The sequence below is a fragment of the Mobula birostris genome, unplaced genomic scaffold (genome assembly GCF_030028105.1).
Source record: "Mobula birostris isolate sMobBir1 unplaced genomic scaffold, sMobBir1.hap1 scaffold_181, whole genome shotgun sequence".
NCBI lineage: Eukaryota > Metazoa > Chordata > Chondrichthyes > Myliobatiformes > Myliobatidae > Mobula > Mobula birostris.
The window spans coordinates 1273664-1299685 of NW_027274856.1; the positions used below are offsets into that span (position 1 = coordinate 1273664).

Genomic DNA, 26022 nt, shown 5'->3' on the forward strand with positions numbered 1-26022 from the left:
GTCACACTAACGCCATCCCAGCCAGAAGCTGCTCAAATGCTATTTTCCTCATTCCTCTCGGCTTCACTTTTCCTGTGGTGATGAAGAGCAGTCGGCAGGTGGCAAGAAGGTGAAACTGAAGGAAGCCTTGCATCTTAAAGCAGTTTTTGCAGCCCCAAAACATCGCCAAGTCAAAGGATCGCTCATCTGAAGCGCAGTGCATAAGGATGGGTACTGTCAGTCAGAGCAAGGATGTGAGGCTGAGGCTTTATAACTCAGACCGAACTTCGGAGTATTGTGAGCAGTTCTGAGCCCCTTATCTAAGAATTGGTGAGCTGGCATTGGAGAGGGTCTGGGGGAGGTTCACGAGAATGAAAGGGTTGTCATTTGAGGAGCATTGCTCCCTCTGGGCTTGTACTCGCTGAAGTTTAAAAGGATGATGGGGGATCTCAACGAAAACCATCAAATATTGAAAATCAACGTGGAGAGGATGTTTCCTGTAGTGGGAGGGGGGACGGCTGTCTCTAAGAGCAGAGGGCAAAGCCTCAGAATAGAAGAACTTCCCTTTAGGGCAGAGGTGAGGAATTTCTTTAGCCAGAGGGTGGTGAATCTGTGGAATTTGTTGCCACGGACCGCTGTGGAGGACAAGTCATTGAGTGTATTTAAAGCAGAGGTTGATAGGTTCTTGTTTAGTCAGGGCATCAAAGGTTAACAGGAGAAGGCAGGAGAAAACAGTCGAGAGGGATAATAAATCAGCCATCCTGAGCACAATCCTCCCCACTTTCGAGGACATCTTCAAAAGGCAACATCCATCTTGAGGGACCCTCGCCACCCAGGTAAAGCCTCTTTTCATTTCTACCGTCAGGGAGGAGGTACAGGAGCCTGAGACACACACTCAACAATTCCCTCCGCCATTAGATTTCAGAATGAACAATGATCCCATGTACAGTACCGCAATAACATTTGTCTCTTGGTCTTGTTTAGCACAACTTATTTAATTTTTAAAATATATTTCTTTTTGTAATTTATAACTCATTACTACGTACTGCAATGTACTGCTGCCGCATAACCTCAAATTTCATGGCAAATGACAATGACAGTAAATGTGATTCTGATTCCAATTCTGGTTATGAAATATGGGCTGAGTTTCTCTTTTCGGAGCAGTCCACGCCATAAGATTGTAAGTTGTAGGAGCAGGATTGGGCCATTTGACCCATCGAGTCTTGTCTGACATTTCATCATGGCTGATCTATTTTCCTCTCAGCCCCAATCTCCGTATCCATTTATCCCTGACTAATCAAGAACCTAACAAGCTCTGCCTTAAGTATACCCGACGACTTGGCCTTCACAGCATGTAGTAACGAATTCTACAAATTAAAGAAATTCCTCCTCATCTCTGTTCTAAATCGACGTCCCTCTACTCTGAGGCTGTGTCCTCTGGTCTTGGTCTCCCCCACTATAGGAAACATCCTCTCCACATCACTCTGTCAATGCTTTTCAACATTCGATAGGTTTTGATGAGATTTCACCTCATTCTTTTAAATTCCAGTCAGTTAAGGCCCAGAGCCATCAAATGCTCCTCATATAATAAGCCTTTCAATCCCGGAATCATTTTTGTCAACCTCCTTTCAACCCTCTTCAGTGTCACCATATCCTTTCTGGGGCCCGGAACAGCTCACAATACCCCAAGCGAGGGAGGCCTCGCCAGTGCCTTCTAAAGCCTCAAGGAGGAGAAACCCTGCAGATGCTGGAAATCTGAGCAACACACACAAAATACTGGAGGAACTCAGCAGGCCAGGCAGCATCTATGGGAAAGAGCAAAAGGTTGACGTTTCAGACCAAGACCCTTCATCAGGACAGATGAGAAGTCACAGCAAGAAGGTGGGGGGGAGGGGAGGAAGGAGTACAAGGTGGTAGGTGATGGGTGAAACTGGGAGGGGGGAGGGGGGAAGTAAAGAACTGGGAAGTCAATTGGTGAAAGAGATAAAGGGCTGGAGAAGGGGGAATCTGATAGGAGAGGACAGAAGACTTTGGAAGAAAGGGAAGGGGAGGGAGCACCAGTAGGAGGTGATTGGCAGCTAAGGAGATGAGGTGACAGAGGGAAATGGGAATGGGAATGGTAAAGTTGGGGGCAATTACCAGAGGTTAGAGAAATCGACATACATGCCATCAGGTTGGAGGCTACCCAGACGGAATACAAGGTGCTGCTCCTCCAACCTGAGTGTGGCCTCATCGTGGCAGTCGAGGACTAACATGTCAGAATGGGAATGGGAAGTAGACTTGAAATGGGTTTTTCTGGCAGACGGAGTGTAGGTGCTCTGCAAGGCGGTCTCCCAATCTGCGTCGGGTCTCACTGACATACAGGAGGTCACACCAAGAGCATCAGATACAGTAGATGAACCCCAACAGACTCACAGGTGAAATGTTGCCTCCTGAATGGCAGTGAGGGACGAGGTGTAGTGTCAGGTGCAATGCTTGTTCCACCCGCTTGCCCTACACCTCCTCTCTCACTTCCATTCAGGGTCCCAAATACTCCAGAGATGCTCCTGGGCCTGCTGAGTTCTTCCAGCATTCTGTGAGTGTTCCATATAAAACATTATATCCTTGTTTTCATGTTCTATTCCTCTCAAAATGAATGCTAACACCTTCCTTATCACTGACTTAACCAACAAATTAACCTTTATGGAATCCTGCTTGAAGACTCCCAAGTCCCTTTGCACCTCCGATTTTTGAGTTTTCTCTCCAGTCATACAATTGCCTATGCTTTGAAGTTTTCTACCGAAGTGCATGACCATACACTTCCCAACACTGTTTTCCGTCTGCCACCTCTTTGCATATTCTCCTACACTGTCTAAATCCTTCTGCACCTCTCTGCTTCCTCGATACTACCTGCCCCCTCACCCTCACCGATCTTCCGATCATTCGCTAACTTAGCCTCGAAGCTATCAATTCCATCATCGAAATCCTTGATATATATTGTAAAAAGAAGTGGTTCCAACATAACATCCCAACTTCTGTACTCAGTACCTTGACTTATGAAAGCCAGTGTGCCAAAAGCTCTCTCTACGACCCTACCTACCTGTGAGTTCTTTTTCAAGAAGTTACGGATCCCTCTGTTTGAATGCATTTCTCCGTCCTAACGTTCACGGTGTTAAATTCTCTGTACTACCATAAAACTGTAAGTCACAGGAGCCATTTGGCTCATCGTCAGCTCCGCCATTCAATCATGGCTGATCCTTTTCCTCCCCTCCTCAACCCCACCGCCCAGCCTTCTCCCCGTAACCTTTGTTGCCACGGCCATTGAAGAACTAATCAATTTCTGCCTTAAATACACCCAACGACCTGTCCTCTACAGCTGCCTGTGGTAACAAATTCCACAAATTCACCACCCTTTGACTGAAGAACTTTCTCCGCATCTCTGTTTTAAGCGGATGCCCCTCTACCTTGAGGTTCTGCCCTCTTGTCCTAGACTCCCCCACCATGGGAAACATTCTTTCCACGTCTACTCTGCCTAGGACTTTCAATATTCGAAAGGTTTCAATCAGATCCCCTCTCATCCTTCTAAATTCCAGCGAGTACAGGCCCAGATATATCAGATGTTCCTCATATGATAACCCTTTCAGTCCTAGACTCATCCTTGTGTACCTCCTCTCAACCCTCTCCAATGCCAGCACATCTTTTCTTAGATAAGGAGCCCAAAATAGTTCACAGTGCTTAAGGTGAGGCCTCAGCAGTGCCTTATAAAGCCTCAGCATCATGTCCCTGCTCTTGTATTCTAGACATCTTGAAGTGAATGCTAACATTACATTTGCCTTCCTCACCACTGACTCAACCTGCAAGTTACCCTTTAGGGTGTCTGTACAAGGACTCCTAAGTCCCTTTGCATCACAAATTTTTGAATTTTTCTTCACATTTAGAAAATAATCTGAACATTTATCTCTACTACCAAAATGCATAACTATGCATTTTCCAACATTGTATTTCATTTGCCACTTTCTTGCCCATTCTCCTAATCTATCTGTCCTTCTGCATCCTACCTGCTTCTTCCACACTACCTGCCCCTCCACCAATCTCCGTATCATCTGCAAACTTGCCATCTATTTCACCATCTAAGTCATTTATATACAGCATAAAAAGAAGTGGTCCAACACCGACCCCTGTGGAACACCACTACTCACTGGCAGCCATCCAGAAAGGGATCCTTTTATTCCCACTCGCTACCTCCGACTAATTAGCCAATGCTCTAACCATGTTAATAACTTCCCAGTAATACCATGGGCTCTTAACTTGGTAAGCAGCCTCATGTGTGGCACCTTCTGAAAGCCCAAATATACAACCTCCACTGCGTCCCCTTTATCTCTCCTACTTGTAATCTCCTCAAAGAATTCCAACAGGTTCGTCAGACAGTATTTTCCCTTAAGAAAACCGTGTTGACTTTGTCCTATCTTGTCCTGTGTCACCAAGTACTCTATAGCCTCACCCTTAACAATCAACTCCCACATCTTCCCAACCACTGAGGTCAGGCTGACCGGTCTATAATTTCCTTTCTGCTGCCTCCCTCCTTTCTTAAAGAGTGAAGTGACATTTGGAATTTTCATGCCAGAGTCCAATGACTTTTGAAAGATCATTACAAATGCCTCAACACTCTCTACCACTACCTCTTTCAAAACCCCAGTTTGCAGTTCGTCTGGTCCAGGTGAAAAAAGTACCTTTTGGTCTTTCAGCTTTTTGAGCACCTTCAACCTTGTAATAGAAACTGCACTCACTTCTCTTCCCTCAGTTTCTAGCGGTCCTATATCCACTCTCATTTCTCCTTTATTTTTTATATACTTGAAAATGCTTTTTCTATCAACTTTGATATTATTTGCTAGCTTGCTTTCATATTTCATCTTTTCCCTCCTAATGATTCTTTTAGTTGCTCTCTCTAGGGTTTTAAAAGCTTCCCAACCTTCTATCTTCCCACTAATTTTTGCTCTGTTGTATACCCTCTCTTTTGCTTTTACATTAGTTTTGACTTCCCTTGTCAGCTACGGTTGTAGCATTTTGCCATTCGAGTATTTCTTTGTTTTTGGAATACATTCATCCTGCACCTTCCCCATATTTTCCCAGAAACTTGTGCCATTGCTGCTCTGCTGTCTTCCCTGCCAGCATCTCCTCCCAACTGACTTTGGCCAACTCCTCTCTCATACCTTTACTTTCCTTTCAAATTTCCTTTTCTCCACTGAAATATCGCTACATCAGACTCTACTTTCTCCCTATCTGAATCATATTGTCTTCACTGACTCCTAAGGGTTCCTTTACCTTAAGCTTCCTAATCGCCTCCAGTTCATTACATAACACCCAATCCAGTGTAGGTGATCCCCTAGCAGGCTCAATGACAAATTGCTCTAAAAAGCCATCTCTTAGGCATTCAACAAACTCACTCTCTTGAAATCCATTACCAACCTAATTTTCCCAATCGAGCTGCATGATAAAATCTCCCATGGCTACCATAACGTTACCCTTTTGAAACACCTTTTTCCATTTCCTGTTGTAATCTGTGCTCCATGTCTCAGCTACTGTTGGGAGGCCTGTTTATAACTGCCATTACCCTTGCAGTTTCTTATCTGAACTCACAAGGATTCAACATCTTCTGATTCTATGCCACACCCTTCTGCTGATTTGATGCTATTCTTTACCAGCAGAGCTACATCACCCCCTCTGCCTACCTTCCTATCCCTCCGATACAATGCGTAACCTCATGTGAATATGATTTTGATATCAAGATTTAAGAGAAGTTTGGATGGGAGGGGTATGGAGAGCTATGGTCTGGGTGCAGGTTGATGGGATTTGGCAGATTAAATGGTTTGGCACCAACTAGACGGGCCAAAAAGCCTGTTTCTGTGTTGTACTTTTCTATGATTCTATCGCTTTTTCTTGAAATCAAGGCAGATTAACTCCAGACAAGATGCAGGGCCAATAACTCTGGCTAGATATATCCTTGAGTGTTATATCACACAACTTCCCATTTTCAATCTGTCTTACGATGGAATCATCAATTTTCCTCAATATTTAAGAGGATTACCAGGATGCTGCCTGGATTGGATTATGAGGATAGAAACACAGAAAACCTACAGCACAACACAGGCCTTCGGCCCACAAAGCTGTGCCAAACATGTCCTTACCTTAGAATTACCTAGGCTTATCCATAGCCCTCTATTTTTCCAAGCTCCATGTATCCATCCAGGAGTCTCTTAAAAGAGTGGTCCCCAACCACCGGGCCGCGGAAAGGTACCAGGCCGCAAAGCATGTGCTACTGGGCCGCGAGGAAACAATATGATTTGGCGATATGAAACGATATGAGTCAGCTGCACCTTTCCTCATTTCCTGTCACACACTGTCGAACTTGAACACGCCCCCCCCCCCCACCGTTGGCCGGTCCGCAAGAATATTGCCAATCTTAAACAGGTCCGCGGTGCAAAAAAGGTGGGGACCCCTGTCATTTCCGCCTCCACCACCACCGTTGACAGCCCAGTCCACTCACTCACCACTCTCTGAGTAAATAAATTACCCCTGACATCTCCTCTGTACCTACTTCCAAGCACATTAAAGCTATGCCCTCTCGTGCTAGCCATTTCAGCCCTGGGAAAAAGCCTCTGACTGTCCACACAATCAATGCCACTCATCATCTTAAACACCTCTATAAGGTCACCTCTCATCCTCCGTCACTCCAAGAAGAAAAGGCCGAGTTCACCTATTCTGATAAGGCATGCTCCCCAACATCCTTGTAGATCTCCTCTGCACCCTTTCCATCGTTTCGACGTCCTTCCTGTAGTGAGGTGACCAGAATTGAGCACAGTACTCCAAGTGGGGTCTGACCAAGGTCCAATATAGCTGTAACATTACCTCTCGGCTCTTAAACTCAATCCCACGATTGGTGAAGGCCAATGCACCGTATGCCTTCTTAACCACAGAGTTGAGATAGGTTGAGGAAACTATGGCTTTTCTCCCTGGAGTGAAGGAGGATGAGAGATGACTCGATAGAGGTGTAGAAACTGATCAGAGGCATAGACGGAGTGGATAGCCGGGGAATGCTAAAGCACGAGAGGATCGGAGGAAAGTATGGGGGAGGGGGAGGTCAGAGGTAATTTTTTAACACAGAGAGCGATGGGTGCGTGGAATGCACTGCCAGTGGCACTGGTAGAGGCAGATACATGAGAGGCATTTAAGAAACTCTTAGATTGCCACATGGATAGAAATATAGGAAACCCATGGCACAACACAGGCTCCCCGGCCCACAAAGTTGTGCTGGACATGTCCCTACTTTAGAAATTACTAGACTTCCCCATAGCCCTCTATTTTTCTAAGCTCCACGTACCTATCCAAAAGTCTCTTAAAAGACCCTATCCTATCCGCCTCCACCACTGTTTCTGGCAGCCCATTCCACGGACTCACCACTTTGAGTAAAAAACTTACCCCTGACATCTCCTCTGTACCTACTCCCCAGCACTTTAAACCTGTGTCCTCTTGTGGCAACCATTTCAGCACTGGGAAAAAGCCTCTGACTATCCACACGATCATCATCTTGTACACCTCTATCAGGTCACCTCTCATCCTCCGTTGCTCCAAGGAGAAAAGGACAAGTTCACTCAACCTGTTTTCATCAGGCATGCTCCTCAATCCAGGCAACATCCTTATAAATCTCCTCTGCACCCTTTCTATGGCTTCCACATCTTTCCTGTAGTGAGGCGATCAGAACTGAGCACAGTACTCCAAGTGGGGTCTGACCAGGGTCTTATATAACTGCAACATTACCTCTCAGCTCCTAAATTCAATTCCACGATTGATGAAGGCCAATACACCGTATGCCTTCTTAACCACAGAGTCAACCTGCGCAACTGCTTTGAGCGTCCTATGGCTTTGGACCCCAAGATCCCTCTGATCCTCCACACTGCCAAGAGTCTTACCATTAGCTATATTCTGCCATCATATCTGACCTACCAAAATGAACCACTTCACACTTACCTGGGTTGAACTCCATCTACCACTTCTCAGCCCAGTTTTGATGTTTCGATGTACATGTAACAAACTTATCTTATAAAATCTTCAAAGTTCAAATTTCAAAGTAAATTGATTATCGAAGTACGACTATATCACCATATACTAGCCTGAGATTCATTTTCGTGCAGGCGTTCACAGCACTCACTGGCGTCCCACAGGAATCAGTGTTGGGGGCGGGGAGTAACTGCTTCTTTCTGTATTGTCTATGAAGACAGAATTGTTGGTTTTGTGGCCGACTGGCGGATGATTTGAAGAGAGGTGGAGGGGCAGGTAGTGTTGAGGAAGCAGGGAGCCTGCAGAAGGACTTGGACAGATAAGGAGAATACGCAAAGTGGCAGACACAGAGCAGAGTATAACAGTTACGGTGTCGGGAAGTTTATGGTCATACACTTTGGCAGAAGGAACAAAAGGGTAGACTATTTTCTAAGCAGGCGGAAAATCCAAAAATCTGAGGTGCAAGGGACGAGAGAGCCTTCATGCAGGATTCCCTAAAGGTTAATTTGCAGGTTGAGTCTGTGGTGATGATGGCAAATGCAATGTTAGCATTCATCTCGAGAGGACTAGAATATCAAACAAAGGAGTTAATGTTGAGTGGTGAGGCCTCACTTGGAATATCGTCAGCCCTTATCTAAGAAAGGATGAGCAGACATTGGAGAGGGTTCAGAGGCCGTTCACCAGAATGACTACAGGAGGAGCGCTTGATGGTTCTGGGCCTGTACGCATGAGAACTTAGAAGACTGAGAGGCAATCTCATTGAAACCTATTGAATGTTGAAAGGCATAGGCAGATTGGATGTGAAGAGGATGTTTCCTATGGTGGGGGACTCCAGCACCAGAGGGCACAGTCTTAGAATAGAAGGACGTTCATTTAGAATGGAGATGAAGAGAATTTCTTTATCCAGAGGGTTGTGAATCTGTGGAATTAATTGTGTACATGGAGGGCTGTGGAGGCCAGGTCATTGGGTATACTGAAGGCAGAGGTGACAGATTGTTCATTACTCAGGGTGTGAAAGGTTACCGGGAGAAGGCAGGAGATTGGGGTTGAGAGGGAAAGTGGATCAGCCATGATGAAATGGTGACAGACTCAATGAGCTGAATGGCCCATTCTGCTCCTATCTCATATGGTCTTATACAATAGAACTGATGAAAAACAACACACCGACACAGCCAAATAACCGACGTACAAAAGAAGGCAAACTGCACAAATACATAAAGACAGACAGAAGCATTGAGGACATGAGTTGTAGAGCCCTTGGAAATTAGTCCATAGGTTGTGGAACCAGTTCAGTGTTGAACTGAGTGAAGTTATCCACACTGGTTCAGGAGCCTGATGGTTGTAGGGTGATTACTGTTCCTGAAACTTACGGTGACAGATCTACGGCTCTTGTGCCTTCTTCCTGATGAGAAGAGAGCATGGTCTGGATGGTGGGTATCCCTGATGATAGTTGCTGCTTTCTTATGGCGGCGCTCATTGTAGACGTGCTCAATGGTGGGGAGGGCTTTTCCTGACCTTGTCTTGTAAACTTTGCGAACTAGACTCGTTAGGAGATGCTTCTGTAACCACACCAACCTCCCACTCCCCGCCCCCCCAGACAGAGTAGTCAGCTTTTGGCTGGGGTTGGGAACGTAACAGCAAGATCCCACCCGAGTCGATTACTTCCATACAACAGTGAATTAGGCAAGAATTAACCTCTTATAAAAGTAGGATCGTACTTTCAGAGAATTAACTGTATGTCTTAAAGATAAGTCAATGTGTCACTTACTAAATTCTTTTCGGTCGGTTCGGAATACTTTTTAGTGGCAAAGCAGACCAGGCCCTCATTGTAGAGGTATATCCGCAGAGGGTCACAGGAAGTAACCAAGACGTAGAGCCTGAGGTTAAACTTGAAACCATCCAAAGTGAAGGGCTGCACAAGTAGAGGAAGAGTTAACACACTGTGAGGTTCAAAGGTTTCACTTATTATCAAAGTATGTATGCAGTGTACAACTCTGAGATTCATCTTCTCCAGATAGCCACGGAACAAAGGAAAAAACATGGAGGTCGTTGAAAGAGAAACATCAAACCCGTGCACTCACCCCCCCCGTAGAAAAAAGAACAGCAACACAATCATCAACCCCCCCCAAATCCCCCTTCCCCTGCACAAAACACAAAACATCAACCCCCAAATCCCCCCACCCTCTGCCTACTCAAATAAAAAACAGGAAAGAATGGGGAAAAACCCAGAATATAAAATCCATTGTCAAGAGAGAAAGAGACACTGTAGAGGCTGACCCTCTGGCCACCTGAGCCGCCACACAGTGACAGGCTGCCACAGGCTCCTTCCCTGGAGGCAGAGGGATCCCATTAGTGATCAGAACGCAGGCATCTGGTGCTGAACCCCCGGTCGCCATCCGCATCGGTAACTAATTTTTGAAATGTGTGTCTGCATTCCAGATGAAGGGTCTTGGGCTGAAACATCGACTCTTTTTTCCTCTGCATAGATGCTGCCTGACCTGCTAACTTCCCCCAGCATTTTGGATATGTTACTCTGGATTTTCAGCACCTGCAGAAACTCTCGTGTTTATCTGCATCTGGTTCTTTCCTTCGGACTTACCCCTACTCCAGCCCTCGACGCAGAAACCCTCAAAATTCTCTCTGATCAATCCCACTCAGACCAGCAAATAGTCAACGAGACTTGGAAGAGCAAATCTGCAGAGAGATAGCAGGCAACTGCAGGAAACATAAAGTTGTGGTGGTAGGGGATTTTAATGTTCCATTTATTGATTGGGACACCCATACTGTTAGGGGTCTAGATGGTTTAGATGGTTTAAAATGTGTTCAGGAAAGTTTTCTAAATAAATATATAGAGGGACCAACTAGAGGGGATGCAATATTGGGTCTCCTGTTAGGAAACGAGTTAGGACAAGTGACAGAAGTCTGTGTAGGGGAGCACTTTGGTTCCAGTGATCATAACACCATTAGTTTCAATTTGATCATGGACAAGGATAGATCTGGTCCTAGGGTTGAGGTTCTGAACTGGAAGAAAGCCAAATTTGAAGAAATGAGAGGGGATCTAAAAAGCATGGATTGGGACAGGTTGTTCTCTGGTAAAGATGTGATTGGTAGGTGGGAAGCCTTCAAAGGAGAAATTTTGAGAGTGCAGAATTTGTATGTTCCTGTCAGGATTAAAGGCAAAGTGAATAGGACTAAGGAACCTTGGTTCTCAAGGGATATTGCAACTCTGATAAAGAAGAAGAGGGAGTTGTATGAAATGTATAGGAAACAGGGAGTAAATCAGGTGCTTGAGGAGTATAAGAAGTGCAAGAAAATACTTAAGAAAGTAATCAGGAGGGCTAAAAGAAGACATGAGGTTGCCTTGGCAGTCAAAGTGAAGGATAATCCAAAGAGCTTTTACAGGTACATTAAGAACAAAAGGATTGTAAGGGATAAAATTGGTCCTCTTGAAGATCAGAGTGGTCGGCTACGTGCGGAGCCAAAGGCAATGGGGGAGATCTTAAATAGGTTTTTTGCGTCTGTATTTACTAAGGAAACTGGCATAAAGTCTATGGAATTAAGGGAATCAAGTACTGAGATCATGGCAACTGTACAGATTGAAAGGGAGGAGATGCTTGCTGTCTTGAGGAAAATTAAAGTGGATAAATCCCCGGGACCTGACAGGGTGTTCCCTCGGACCTTGAAAGAGACTAATGTTGAAATTGCGGGGGCCCTGGCAGAAATATTTATAAAGTCGCTCTCTACGGGTGAGGTGCCGGAGGATTGGAGAGTGGCTCATGTTGTTCCGTTGTTTAAGAAAGGATCGAAAAGTAATCCGGGAAATTATAGGCCGGTAAGTTTAATGTCGGTAGTAGGTAAGTTATTGGAGGGAGTACTAAGAGACAGAATCTACAAGCATTTGGATAGACAGGGACTTATTAGGGAGAGCCAACATGGCTTTGTGCGTGGTGGGTCATGTTTAACCAATCTACTGGAGTTTTTCGAGGAGGTTACCAGGAGAGTGGATGAAGGGAAGGCAGTGGATATTGTCTACATGGACTTCAGTAAGGCCTTTGACAAGATCCCGCATGGGAAGTTAGTTAGGAAAATTCAGTCGCTATGTATACATGGAGAGGTGGTAAATTGGATTAGACATTGGCTCAGTGGAAGAAGCCAAAGAGTGGTAGTAGAGAATTGCTCCTCCGAGTGGAGGCCTGTGACTAGTGGTGTGCCACAGGGATCAGTGCTGGGTCCATTGTTATTTGTCATCTATATCAGTGATCTGGATGATAATGTGGTAAATTGGATCAGCAAATTTGCTGATGATACAAAGATTGGAGGTGTAGTAGACAGTGAGAAAGGTTTTCAGAGCCTGCAGAGGGTCTTGGACCGGCTGGAAAAATGGGCTGAAAAATGGCAGATAGAGATTAAGACAGACAAGTGTGAGGTATTGCACGTTGGAAGGACAAACCAACGTAGAACATACAGGGTTAATGGTAAGGCACTGAGGAATGCAGTAGAACAGAGGGATCTGGGAATACAGATACAAAATTCCCTAAAAGTGGCATCACAGGTCGATAGGGTCGTAAAGAGAGCTTTTGGTACATTGGCCTTTATTAATCAAAGTATTGAGTATAAGAGCTGGAATGTTATGATGAGGTTGTATAAGGCATTGGTGAGGCCGAATCTGGAGAATTGTTTTCAGTTTTGGTCACCAAATTACAGGAAGGATATAAATAAGGTTGAAAGAGTGCAGAGAATGTTTACAAGGATGTTGCCAGGACTTGAGAAACTCAGTTACAGAGAAAGGTTGAATAGGTTAGGACTTTATTCCCTGAAGCGTAGAAGAATGAGGGGAGATTTGATAGGGGTATATAAAATTATGATGGGTATAGATAGAGTGAATGCAAGCAGGCTTTTTCCACTGAGGCAAGGGGAGAAAGAAACCAGAGGACATGGGTTAAGGGTGAGGGGGGAAAAGTTTAAAGGGAACATTAGGGGGGGGCTTCTTCACACAGAGAGTGGTGGGAGTATGGAATGAGCTGCCAGATGAGGTGGTAAATGCAGGTTCTTTTTTAACATTTAAGAATAAATTGGACAGATACATGGATGGGAGGTGTATGGAGGGATATGGTCTGTGTGCAGATCGGTGGGACTAGGCAGAAAATGGTTCGGCATAGCCAAGAAGGGTCAAAAGGCCTGTTTCTGTGCTGTAGTTTTCTATGGTTTCTATGGTTTTCCAATGCGTAATCACTTTAGCATGTGAAGTTGGCTCGACAATCACAAAAGGGATTTGCTAATGGAAATTCCTGCCCAGCCTATCCCTCAAGTCCTTATTCCATTCGTGAATTATGCCCCCCACTATCCCACTCAACCCACACATCTTCAAATCCCCCGATTTCCTTCTTACCCAAGTTTCCACCATTCCCACCAGCCTATCATTCACAGTGACAGAATGCTGTGGATACCCAGTCCAAACACAAAATTACCACCAGAGCAGTAATAAAATTTCCATTATCTTGGTTGAGGAACAGGGTGGGATAGGTCTCCACCAAAGTAGATGTAAGGTCTACAGGTCACCCTTGGGCAAGGTGCATCACCTGCTTAGCTCCTGGATCAGGGTCACGTGAAGCCGTGGAAGCAGGGGGTGGATGGTCGTATGAGCAGCCAGTGCAGTTCACAAGTCCTGGTTATGCGATCACTGGTGCCAGGCAGACAATCTCCGAATAGTATTGATAATGGCTGGGGGTCACCCACCCCTACCCAGAACAGGGCGATGGCAAACCACTTCTGTGGAAAAATTGGCCAAGAACAATCATGGTCATGGAATGTTCCGACAAGAACTGTCCTTTGTTATTCAAATAACAAGCCATGGGTGACAAAGGACATAAAGGACATCGCTAAAAAGAGGGTGTTTAGAGATGGAAATAGGGAGGAGCTGAGGGCAATACAGAGGGACCTGAAAGCCAGGATCAGGGAGGCTAAAGACAGGTGTAGGAGGAAGCTTGAGTGGAAACTCCAGTAGAACAACATGAGAGAGGTCTGGAGTGGGATGAGGACCATCACTGGGTTTCGGCAAACTAGCAACAGAGGAGCTGAAGGCAGTGTGGACACAGCCAACGAACTTAACCTGTTCTTTAACAGATTTGACGTTGTGGCCCCTGCCCATCCCCCCCATGAGTCATCTGTTCTCGGCCCCCAACCAACACATATTCCACTCTCCCCTCCTACCCCTCCTCACAGCCCCCCACCCTGCTCTCATGACGATACCCCTTCCCCACACGAAACCACCACGGTGGGCTTCACAGCTGAACAGGTGAGAAGACAGCTGAAACGTCTCAACCCAAGCAAGGCTGCAGGACCGGATGGTGTCAGTACCAGGGTGCTCAAAGCCTGTGCCCCTCAGCTATGTGGAATACTTCGCCATGTCTTCAACCTGAGCCTGAGGCTCCGGAGGGTTCCTGTGCTGTGGAAGACGTCCTGCCTCATCCCTGTGCCGAAGACGCTGCGCCCCAGCGGCCTCAATGACTACAGACCAGTGGCATTGACCTCCCACATCATGAAAACCCTGGAGAGTTTTGTTCTGGAGCTGCTCCGGCCTATGGTCAGGCCATACTTAGATCCCCTCCAGTTCACCTACCAGCCCCGACTAGGAGTTGAGGATGTCATTGTCTTCCTGCTGAACCGTGTCTACGCCCACCTGGACAAGCCAGCGAGCACTGTGAGGGTCATGTTTTTTGACTTCTCCAGTGCGTTCAACACCATCCGCCCTGCTCTGCTGGGGGAGAAGCTGACAGCGATGCAGGTGGATGCTTTCCTGGTGTCATGGATTCTTGATTACCTGACTGGCAGACCACAGTACGTGTGCTTGCAACACTATGTGTCTGACAGAGTGATCAGCAGCACTGGGGCTCCACAGGGGACTGTCTTGTCTCTCTTTCTCTTCACCATTTACACCTTGGACTTCAACTACTGCACAGAGTCTTGTCATCTTCAGAAGTTTTCTGATGACTCTTCCATAGTTGGATACATCAGCAAGGGAGATGAGGCTGAGTACAGGGCTACGGTAGGAAACTGTGTCACATGGTGTGAGCAGAATTATCTGCAGCTTAATGTGAAAAAGACTAAGGAGCTGGTGGTAGACCTGAGGAGAGTTAAGGTACCGGTGACCCCTGTTTCCATCCAGGGGGTCAGTGTGGACATGGTGGAGGATTACAAATACCTGGGGATACGAATTGACAATAAACTGGACTGGTCAAAGAACACTGAGGCTGTCTACAAGAAGGGTCAGAGCCATCTCTATTTCCTGAGGAGACTGAGGTCCTTTAACATCTGCCAGATGATGCTGAGGATGTTCTACGAGTCTGTGGTGGCCAGTGCGATCATGTTTGCTGTTGTGTGCTGGGGCAGCAGGCTGAGGGTAGCAGACACCAACAGAATCAACAAACTCATTCATAATGCCAGTGATGTTGTTGGGATGGAACTGGACTCTCTGACGGTGGTGTCTGAAAAGAGGATGCTGTCCAAGTTGCATGCCATCTTGGACAATGTCTCCGATCCACTACATACTATACTGGTTGGGCACAGGAGTACATTCAGCCAGAGACTCATTCCTCCGAGATGCAACACAGAGCATCATAGGAAGTCATTCCTGCCTGTGGCCATCAAACTTTACAACTCCTCCCTTGGAGGGTCAGACACCCTGAGCCAATAGGTCGGTCCTGGACTTAATTACTAGCATAATTTAGATATTACTATTTAATTATTTATGGTGCAACTGTAACGAAAACCATTTCCCCCGGGATCAATAAAGTATGACTATGACTATCGTCCACGTCATATGACGCAGAACATAACGAATAAAGCAAAGTCTATTTTAGGATCCACCTCTATGACAGCCTATACTCAGCAGGAAAGAGTGCAGTAAATCATAAACACAAGAGGTTCAGCAGATGCTGGAAATTCAGACACACACACACACACAATGCTGGAGCAACTCAGCAGGTCAGGCAGCATCGAAGGAAAGGAATAAATAGGTGATGTTTTGATCTGAGGCCCTTCACCAGGACAGGAAAGAAAGGGGGCAAGAAGGCAGAATAAGAAGGTGGGTTGGGAGGGGGAGGAGAACGTGGCAGGTGCTAGGTGAAGCCAGGTGAGGTGGGGGGGGGGGGAAGGTAGGTGGGTGTGGATGATCAGAGGCCAAAAGGAGTTAGGTGCAAAATGGAAAGGGCTGAAGGAAGAATATAATAAGAGAGGAGAGTGGTCTATGTTCAAAGTTCAAAGTAAATTTTATTATCAAAGTACGTGTACATCACCATGTACAAACCTGAGATTAATTTTCAGCAAATCTATCGAAGAGTATCTATAACAGGATCAGTGAAAGGTCAACTAGAGTGCAGAAGACAACAAACTGTGGAAATGCAAATATAAATCAATAGCAATAAATAATGAGAAGATGAAATAACAAGATAACAACTCCCATTGGTTACGGAAGAAGGGGAAGAAGGGGCTCCAGAGGGAGGGGAGGAGAAGAGAAGGGGTGCAAGGGGAACCTGCCACAAGCTCGATTGGTGAGACCAGGTGAGGAGAAAGGTGGGTGGGGATAGGGGATGAAGTAAGAAGCTGGGAGGTGATAGGTGGAAGAGGCAAGGTGCTGAAGAAGGAGGAATCTGATAGGAGGGGACAGTGGACCGTGGGAGAGAGGGAAGGAGGAGGAGAAGAGAAGGGGTAAGAGGGAAACCAGAATGCAGATAAAGAGTTAACATTCTAGGCAGAGAGTCAAGAGTGCAGTAAAGTACCTTCGGAATGTAGACCTGGCAGATCACGTCCTCCCCGCACTGCATATCTCTGATGTCCTGGGTCAAAAAGATGCCGCGCCAGTCATAGTCAGGATTTGGCTTGCAGATGAAGGTCTTGGGTTTCCCGGCTTTATAGTAGGCCGCAAAATCAAAATATCTGCAGCGAGAAGCACTCATTAGTACTGAGAGAAGAAGGTCATAAGGTCTTTAAGTTCAAGGCTGAGCTCAAGGTTAATTCTCATCCGGCCGTACACACGTATGCTGCCAAATGAAACAGCATTTCTCTGGGGCCAAAGTTGCAAAGCACAAGCACACAAAGACACACATAGTACATACAGTTATGATAGGACATACAGTCACCAAAAATTATAGCACAGGCCTGAAGTTTGATGGGGTGATTGGGATGTTGGCCTGGAGCCAAGAATAAGTACGCAGTAGTTCCTCAACTTGCCCCGGTTCAGCAGGCGAGGGCAAATGAGCTTGTCTCGTGCTGGGTCCGCTGCAAGCAATCAAGCTTGTATTCCAAGGAGTGGACACTAGAGGACAGCACCGACAGGAGCAACCAGCCACCCCAGACCAGCACGGATTCCAGCACGCCCGCTGCACCCCTGTTCTCTTCCACACTACTCAACTCCAGCCATCACTACTGTCCACTGTGGTTTACGTTTCTGTAAACCCTCCATCAACCAGATTTGCTGATTTCACTGTTAAAAGTTCAGATTCATGGATACGTCACAGGTACGTCAAAACATACAGTGAAATGTGTCATTTGCATTGGCAAAACAAAGGATGAGCAGGGACAAATATTGACACACATTCTGGCAAAAATGGGTGAGATTTGACAGGTTAAACTCTCCTTTAAGATCATCTTTAAACAAACCGGCTTTGGGGCATAAGATGATGATAAACATCACGCCAACTCTATGCGTTGATTATACAACCTTATCTTTTTACAGACCACAATTCAGATCAGATCAGGTTCATTTAGTAATCGGAGGTGCACCGAAACAGACAGTGAAACATGCCACTTGTGTTAACAGACAACACAACCGAAGTGTGCTGGGGAGCAGCACGTTCCGGTGACAACGTAGCGTGCCCATGATGTTCAGCACAGCAACACAAGCAACAAAACACGGCAAATTTGGAGTATTCTGTGCAGTTTCGGTCGCCTACAAACGTACAGGAAAGTCGTAGGTAAGGTTGAAACAATACAGAGAAAATTTACAAGGATGCTGCCGGGTCTGGGAGATAGATTGGAGGAGTTACAAGGAACAGCTCAATAGGTCAGGAACTTATTCCTTGGAATGCAGAAGAATGAGAGGTACACAAAATTATGAGGGGTAGAGATAGGGTAAAAGCAAGCTGGCTTTTTCTACTGAGGTTAGGAGGGAGTGCAGCGAAAGGTCACAGGTTAAAGGTGAAAGCTGAAAAGTTTAACGGGAACCTGAAGGGAAGCCTCTTCACCCAGAGGGTGGTGAGAGTGTGGAACGAGCTGCCAGCACAAGTGGTGCCTGCAAGCTCGATTTCAATGTTTAAGAGAAGTTTGCATAGGTACATTGATGGTAGGAAGTATGAAGAGCTATTGTCCCGGTGCAGCCAATGGGACTAGGCTGTTTAAATGGTTCAGCATAGACTAGATGGGCCAAAGAGCCTGTTTCTGTGCTGTACTTTTCTATGACTCTGTAAAGCTCCTTTCCCACTCTGCCACTCACCCATCCACTCATACATTCAGGCAGGCCTCCAGTCCTTAGCCCCGAAAGCTTATGTTTCTATCCTGCACCCCAGGATAAAACAACCCTCTAGAAATCGTGGATGCATTGGTAATTATTTTCCAATGTTCTATAGATTCAGGATCCGTTCCTGAGGACTGGAGGGTAGCTAATGTTATCCCACTTTTTAAGAAAGGAGGGAGAGAGAAAACAGGGAATTATAGACCAGTTAGCCTGACATCAGTGCTGGGGAAGATGCTGGAGTCAATTATAAAGGATGAAATAGCGGCACATTTGGATAGCAGTAACAGGATCGGTCCAAGTCAGCATGGATTTATGAAGGGGAAATCATGCTTGACTATTCTTCTGGAATTTTTTGAGGATGTAACTATGAAAATGGACAAGGGAGAGCCAGTGGATGTAGTGTACCTGGACTTACAGAAAGCCTTTGATAAGGTCCCACATAGAAGACTAGTGGGCAAAATTAGAGCACATGGTATTGGGGGTAGGGTACTGACAGGGATAGAAAATTGGTTGGCAGACAGGAAACAAAGAGTAGGGATAAATGGGTCCCTTTCAGAATGGCAGGTGGTGACTAGTGGGGTACCGCAAGGCTCGGTGCTGGGACCGCAGTTATTTACAACATACATTAATGATTTAGATGAAGGGATTAAAATTAACATTAGCAAATTTGCAGATGACACAAAGCTGGGTGGCAGTGTGAAATGTGCGGAGGATGTTGAGATAATGCAGGATGACTTGGACAGGTTGGGTGTGTGGGCAGATGCAGTTTAATGTGGATGAATGTGAGGTTATCCACTTTGGTGGCAAGAACTGGAAGGCAGATTACTATCTGAATGGTGTCAAGTTAGGAAAAGGGGAAGTATAACAAGATCTAGGTGTTCTTGTTCATCAGTCACTGAAAGTAAGCATGCAGGTACAGCAGGCAGTGAAGAAAGCTAATGGCATGTTGGCCTTCGTAACAAGGGGAGTTGAGTATAGGAGCAAAGAGGTCCTTCTGCAGTTGTACAGGGCTCTGGTGAGACCACACCTGGAGTATTGTGTACAGTTTTGGTCTCCAAATTTGAGGAAGTACATCCTTGCTATTGAGGGAGTGCAGCGGAGGTTCACGCGGTTAATTCCTGGGATGCTGGGACTGTGATATGCTGAAAGATTGGAGCCACTGGGCATTTAGAAGGATGACAGGGGATCTGATTGAAACATATAAGATTATTAAGGGATTGGACACGCTAGAGGCAGGAAACATGTTTCCGATGTTGGGGGAGTCCAGAACCAGGGGTCACAATTTGAGAATAAGGGGTAGACCATTTAGAACGGAGTTGAGGAAAAACTTTTTCACCCAGAGAGTTGTGGATCTGTGGACTGCTCTGCCTCAGAAGGCAGTGGAGGCCAATTCTCTGGATGCTTTCAAGAAAGAGCTAGATAGAGCTCTTAATGATAGCGGAGTCAAGGGATATGGGGAGAAGGCAGGAACGGGGTACTGATTGTGGATGATCAGCCATGATCAAAGTGAATGGCGGTGCTGGCTCAAAGGGCCGAATAGCCTACTCCTGCACCTATTGTCTATTGTCTATAACCCAAACTTGTCCAACCTTTATAAACTTTCCTCATCCTCCTGCACTCCAGATAAAATAACCCAATTGCAGAGGAGAAGATGACGACGTGACACAGCGCACAGCGGCCACTCCGGTGATGAATATCTGTTATCTGTCAAGTAGGGTGCCGTGCACAATTCTGATTTGATGGAGGCAGACGTGAGAGCACGGTGGAACATCTGGTGAGACTTCTGAAATGCCTGTTTCGCTGCCTCTGCTACCGTGTGATCCGAAATCTCCGGAGGGGAAGGCCCCGAGTCCTCGGCTTTGCGCGTTGCTCGGTGGCCGGGGCGGGGTCGAAGCGCTCGGCAGAGATGGTGCTCGGTGTCGAAGGGCTGGTCAGAGGCTCGAAGTTTTCGGACGGACTCAGAGTCGGCTGTGGTCGGGTGCTTCCAGGATGCTGCTTTGGCAAGTTTGCAACGCTGGAGGCTCATGGTAGGGAGAGTCTCTCCCTTCTACTGTCTGCGTGAGATGTTGGGGCTATTGGGACTTTGAGACTTTTTTTTTAACCATGCCCATGGTCTGCTCTTTATCAAATTACGGTATTCCTTTGCACTGTTGTAACTATATGTTATAATTATGTGGTTTGTGTCCCTTTTAGTCTTGGTCTGTCCTGTGTTTCTGTGATATTCTACTGGAGGAACATTGAATCATTTCTAAATGACAATAAACGTGGACTGAGTGTCCTCATAATCTAATCTTGTCCAACGTTTATAAACTTCCCTCGGCCTCCTGCACTCCCAAGAAAAAAATCCCAATCTTGTCCAACCTCAATGTAGAGACAAAAGAAATTTATACTCTCTCAGTCAGGCAGCATCCTGGCCAACCTTCTCTGCATCCTCTCTAAAGTGAGTCTCAGACCAAAGGGCACAGCCTCAAAATAGAGAGACGTCCATTTTCAACAGATACGAGAAAGAATTTCTCAGCTAGTGGTCGACGGATCCCTTGGTTAACGGTAGGGGTCAATGGCATAAAACAGGTTGGTAACTCCCGAGCTACAGCTAGAGTGGTGAATCAGCAGAGTTTGTTGCCACAGACAGCTGTGGAGGCCAAGCCCCTGTCTATGGTTCAGTTACCCGTCCTCAAAATCCAATCAAATGTCCCCACGCCTGTCTAAGTCAGTCCCTGGACCACTTTCTCCCCTAGAGGAGAATCGTGGGAGAGTTCAAGACCTCAGAGTATAAGGACGTCCCCTTAGAACAGGGATGAGGAGGAATTTCTTTAGCCAGAAGGTGGTGAACATGTAGAATTCATTGCCACAGATGACTGTGCAGGACAAACCACTGGTGGAGGCTGATAAGTTCTTGATTAGTCAGAGTGTCAAAGGTTTTCAGGAGAAGGCTGGAGAGTGGGTTTGGGAGGGATAATAGATCAGCCATGATGGAATGCGGAGCGGACTCGATGAGCCAAATGGCCTAATTCTGCACCTGTGTCTTATGGTCCTGCAGTCTTAGCCTCCATATCCTTCCTGCAATAGGGTGACCAGACTGCAACAACACTCCAAATGGAGGCTGACTGAAGCTTTATACAGCTGAATGTCGTCTTTACTCGGGTACTGAGTGTACAACCAAGAAGGCAAAGACTTCTGTACACCCTCTTGACCACCCCACCTATCTGCATGGCCATTTGCAGGGAGTTATGAACTTGGACCCCTAGCTTTCCTTTCTACATCAAAGATCCATTCCCTCTGTACCTTGTTCAGCTCTCCTTCACTCACTGCTTTTAGTCAGGAGACATGGCTGAATTATATTTGCTGCTGATTGCAGAGACTTATTTTAAATTAACTCTCTTTTGTTGCTGTCAATTTAACTGGAGGCCACAAGTCTCACCACGCCATCCCTTTGCCTAACAAGTCCCACCGAGCCATCCCTTTGCCCAACAAGTCTCACCACGCCATCTCTTTGCCTAACAAGTCCCACCACACCATCCCTTTGCCTAACAAGTCCCACCACCCCCTCCCTTTGCCTAACAAGTCCCACCACACCATCTCTTTGCCTAACAAGTCCCACCACCCCCTCCCTTTGCCTATCAAGTCTCACCACGCCATCCCTTTGCCTAACAAGTCTCACCACACCATCTCTTTGCCTAACAAGTCTCACCACACCATCTCTTTGCCTAACAAGTCTCACCACACCATCTCTTTGCCTAACAAGTCCCACCACACCATCCCTTTGCCTAACAAGTCTCACCACGCCATCCCTTTGCCTAACAAGTCCCACCACCCCCTCCCTTTGCCTAACAAGTCCCACCACACCATTCCATAGAAACATAGAAACATAGAAAATAGGTGCAGGAGTAGGCCATTCGTCCCTTCGAGCCTGCACCGCCATTCAGTATGATCATGGCTGATCATCCAACTCAGAACCCTGTACCTGCCTTCCCTCCATACCCCCTGATCCCTTTAGCCACAAGGGCCATATCTAACTCCCTCTTAAATATAGCCAATGAACTGGCCTCAACTGTTTCCTGTGGCAGAGAATTCCACAGATTCACCACTCTCTGTGTGAAGAAGTTTTTCCTAATCTCGGTTCTAAAAGGCTTCCCCTTTATCCTCAAACTGTGACCCCTAGTTCTGGACTTCCCCAACATCGGGAACAATCTTCCTTCATCTAGCCTGTCTAATCCCTTTAGGATTTTATACGTTTCAATCAGACCCCCCTGCAATCCTCTAAATTCCAACGAGTATAAGTCTAGTTCATCCAGTCTTTCATCATATGAAAGTCCTGCCATCCCAGGAATCAATCTGGTGAACCTTCTTTGTACTCCCTCTATGGCAAGGATGTCTTTCCTCAGATTAGGGGACCAAAACTGCACACAATACTCCAGGTGTGGTCTCACCAAAGCCTTGTACAACTGCAGTATTACCTCCCTGCTCCTGTACTCGAATCCTCTTGCTATGAATGCCAGCATACCATTCGCCTTTTTCACCGCCTGCTGTATCTGCATGCCCACTTTCAATGACTGGTGTATAATGACACCCAGGTCTCGTTGCACCTCCCCTTTTCCTAATCGGCCACCATTCAGATAATAATCTGTTTTCCTGTTTTTGCCACCAATGTGGATAACTTCACATTTATCCACATTAAATTGCACCTGCCATGAATTTGCCCACTCACCTAACCTATCCAAGTCATCCTGCATCCTCCTCACAGCTAACACTGCCGCCCAGCTTCGTGTCATCTGCAAACTTGGAGATGCTGCATTTAATTCCCTCATCCAAGTCATTAATATATATTGTAAACAATTGGGGTCCCAGCACTGAGCCTTGCAGTACCCCACTAGTCACTGCCTGCCATTCTGAAAAGGTCCCGTTTATTCCCACTCTTTGCTTCCTGTCTGCCAACCAATTCTCTATCCACATCAATACCTTACCCCCAATACCATGTGCTTTAAGTTTGCACACTAATCTCCTGTGTGGGACCTTGTCAAAAGCCTTCTGAAAATCCAAATATACCACATCCACTGGTTCTCCCCTATCCACTCTACTAGTTACATCCTCAAAAAATTCTATGAGATTGGTCAGACATGATCTTCCTTTCACAAATCCATGCTGACTTTGTCCGATGATTTCACCGCTTTCCAAATGTGCTGTTATCACATCTTTGATAACTGACTCTAGCAGTTTCCCCACCACCGATGTTAGGCTAACCGGTCTATAATTCCCTGGTATCTCTTTCCCTCCTTTTTTAAAAAATGGGGTTACATTAGCCACCCTCCAATCCTCAGGAACTAGTCCAGAATCTAAAGAGTTTTGAAAAATTATCACTAATGCATCCACTATTTCTTGGGCTACTTCCTTAAGCACTCTGGGATGCAGACCATCTGGCCCTGGGGATTTATCTGCCTTCAATCCCTTCAATTTACCTAACACCACTTCCCTACTAACATGTATTTCGCTCAGTTCCTCCATCTCACTGGACCCTCTGTCCCCTACTATTTCCGGAAGATTATTTATGTCCCCCTCAGTGAAGACAGAACCAAAGTAATTATTCAGTTGGCCTGCCATGTCCTTGCTCCCCATAATCAATTTATCTGTTTCTGTCCGTAGGGGACCTACATTTGTCTTAACCAATCTTTTTCTTTTCACATATCCATAAAAGCTTTTACAGTCAGTTTTTATGTTCCCTGCCAGTTTTCTCTCATAATCTTTTTCCCCTTCCTAATTAAGTCCTTTGTCCTCCTCTGCTGAACTCTGAATTTCTCCCAGTCCTCAGGTGATCCACTTTCTCTGGCTAATTTGTATGCTTCTTCTTTGGAATTGATACTATCCCTAATTTCCCTTGTCAGCCACGGGTGCACTACCTTCCTTGATTTATTCTTTTGCCAAACTGGGATGAACAATTGTTGTAGTTCATCCATGCGATCTTTAAATGCTTGCCATTGCATATCCATCGTCAACCATTTAAGTGTCATTTGCCAGTCTATCTTAGTTAATTCACGTCTCATACCTTCAAAGTTACCCTTCTTTAAGTTCAGAACCTTTGTTTCTGAATTAACTATGTCACTCTCCATCTTAATGAAGAATTCCACCATATTATAGTCACTCTTACCCAAGGGGCCTCTCATGACAAGATTGCTAATTAACCCTTCCTCATTGCTCAATTCCTTTGCCTAAAAAGTCCCACTACACCATCTCTTTGCCTAACAAGTCCCACCGGGCCATCTCTTTTCCTAACAAGTCCCACCACACCATCTCTTTGCCTCACAAGCCCCACTACCCCATCCCTTTGCCTCACAAGTCCCACCTTGCCATCTCTTTGCCTAACAAGCCCCACCTTGCCATCTCTTTGCCTAACAAGTCCCACCGGGCCATCCCTTTTCCTAACAAGTCCCACCACACCATCTCTTTGCCTCACAAGCCCCACTACCCCATCCCTTTGCCTCACAAGTCCCACCACACCATCTCTTTGCCTCACAAGTCCCACCTTGCCATCTCTTTTCCTAATTTGTTGACTATTGAATGAGCACTTGCCTTTGACAACATAATTTTTTAAGCAGGTGAGGGATGCAGTCATTATAACAATCATGGGGTACTTTTGCCTTTGGGCAATGATGGGAGATTGGTCAGCTATATCGTATACACTGCATCCACATCCCTGGAGAGCTGTATGATACAGATGTGAGAGGGGAGGGGAGGCGGCAGTGGAGGGTGGAGTGGGAGAGAGGACTCAGAGGGGGGACTGGGAGGGGTGTTGGGGGGAGTGAAAGCAGGGATTGGGAGGTGTGTGTTGGAGGGCATGCATGGGGGATTGGGAGCAGGGGAGTGCAAGAGCAGAGTGGCAGGGGAGTGGGGGGAGTATTGGGAGAGAGTGGGTATGAGTGGGAAGAGGAAGCAACAGAGAAAGTGACAGGGAGAGTGGGAGGGGGTGAGGGTGGGTACATGGGAGGAGAGACTGGTAATGGTCATTTAATATCTCTTTCCATTAGATGTTAACTTAATGGACCCTTGCAACTTGGGTGTATGTTCAACAAAGATTGCTAAGATGAGATATGTTGAGGTTTGTTTTAAAACATATCTCAACTTCAGACCAATGTGCATTAATGGAAGAGTTTATAGAAAGTCCATACCAGGCAAAATCCTCCCCACCATTGAGTACACTTAACTGCCACAAGAAAATAGCATCCAACATCCACATCCGTGCTCTCTGCTCACTGGACAAAGAGGTCCAAGCAGACTGGGGTCCCACACCATCAGGTTCAGGAACAGTAATTACCCCTCAACCATCAGCATGGATACCTTCACTCACCTCCACCCTCAACTCATTCTACAACTCTGTGGACTCTTTTTCAAGAACTCTGCAACTTGGCACAATCCGTCTTCTTTTGCGCATTGGTTGTTTGTCAGTCTTTGTCATTTATAGTTTTTCACAAATTCTATCGTACTTGCAAGAAAACAAATTTCAAGGT

At 46.1% G+C, this 26022-nt stretch overlaps 1 protein-coding gene across 1 annotated transcript in view; it reads right to left on the minus strand.

The window, feature by feature from the left end:
- Nucleotides 1-26022, minus strand: part of LOC140192593 (tubulin polyglutamylase ttll6-like) — a 65881-nt gene that overhangs the window by 23682 nt on the left and 16177 nt on the right. The window contains exons 4-5 of the mRNA XM_072250152.1: nucleotides 16791-16947; nucleotides 9782-9925 (exon numbers count right to left, since the gene is read on the minus strand). Of these exons, the coding sequence (XP_072106253.1) occupies nucleotides 9782-9925; nucleotides 16791-16947 (301 nt within the window). The remainder of the gene's footprint in view (nucleotides 1-9781; nucleotides 9926-16790; nucleotides 16948-26022) is intronic.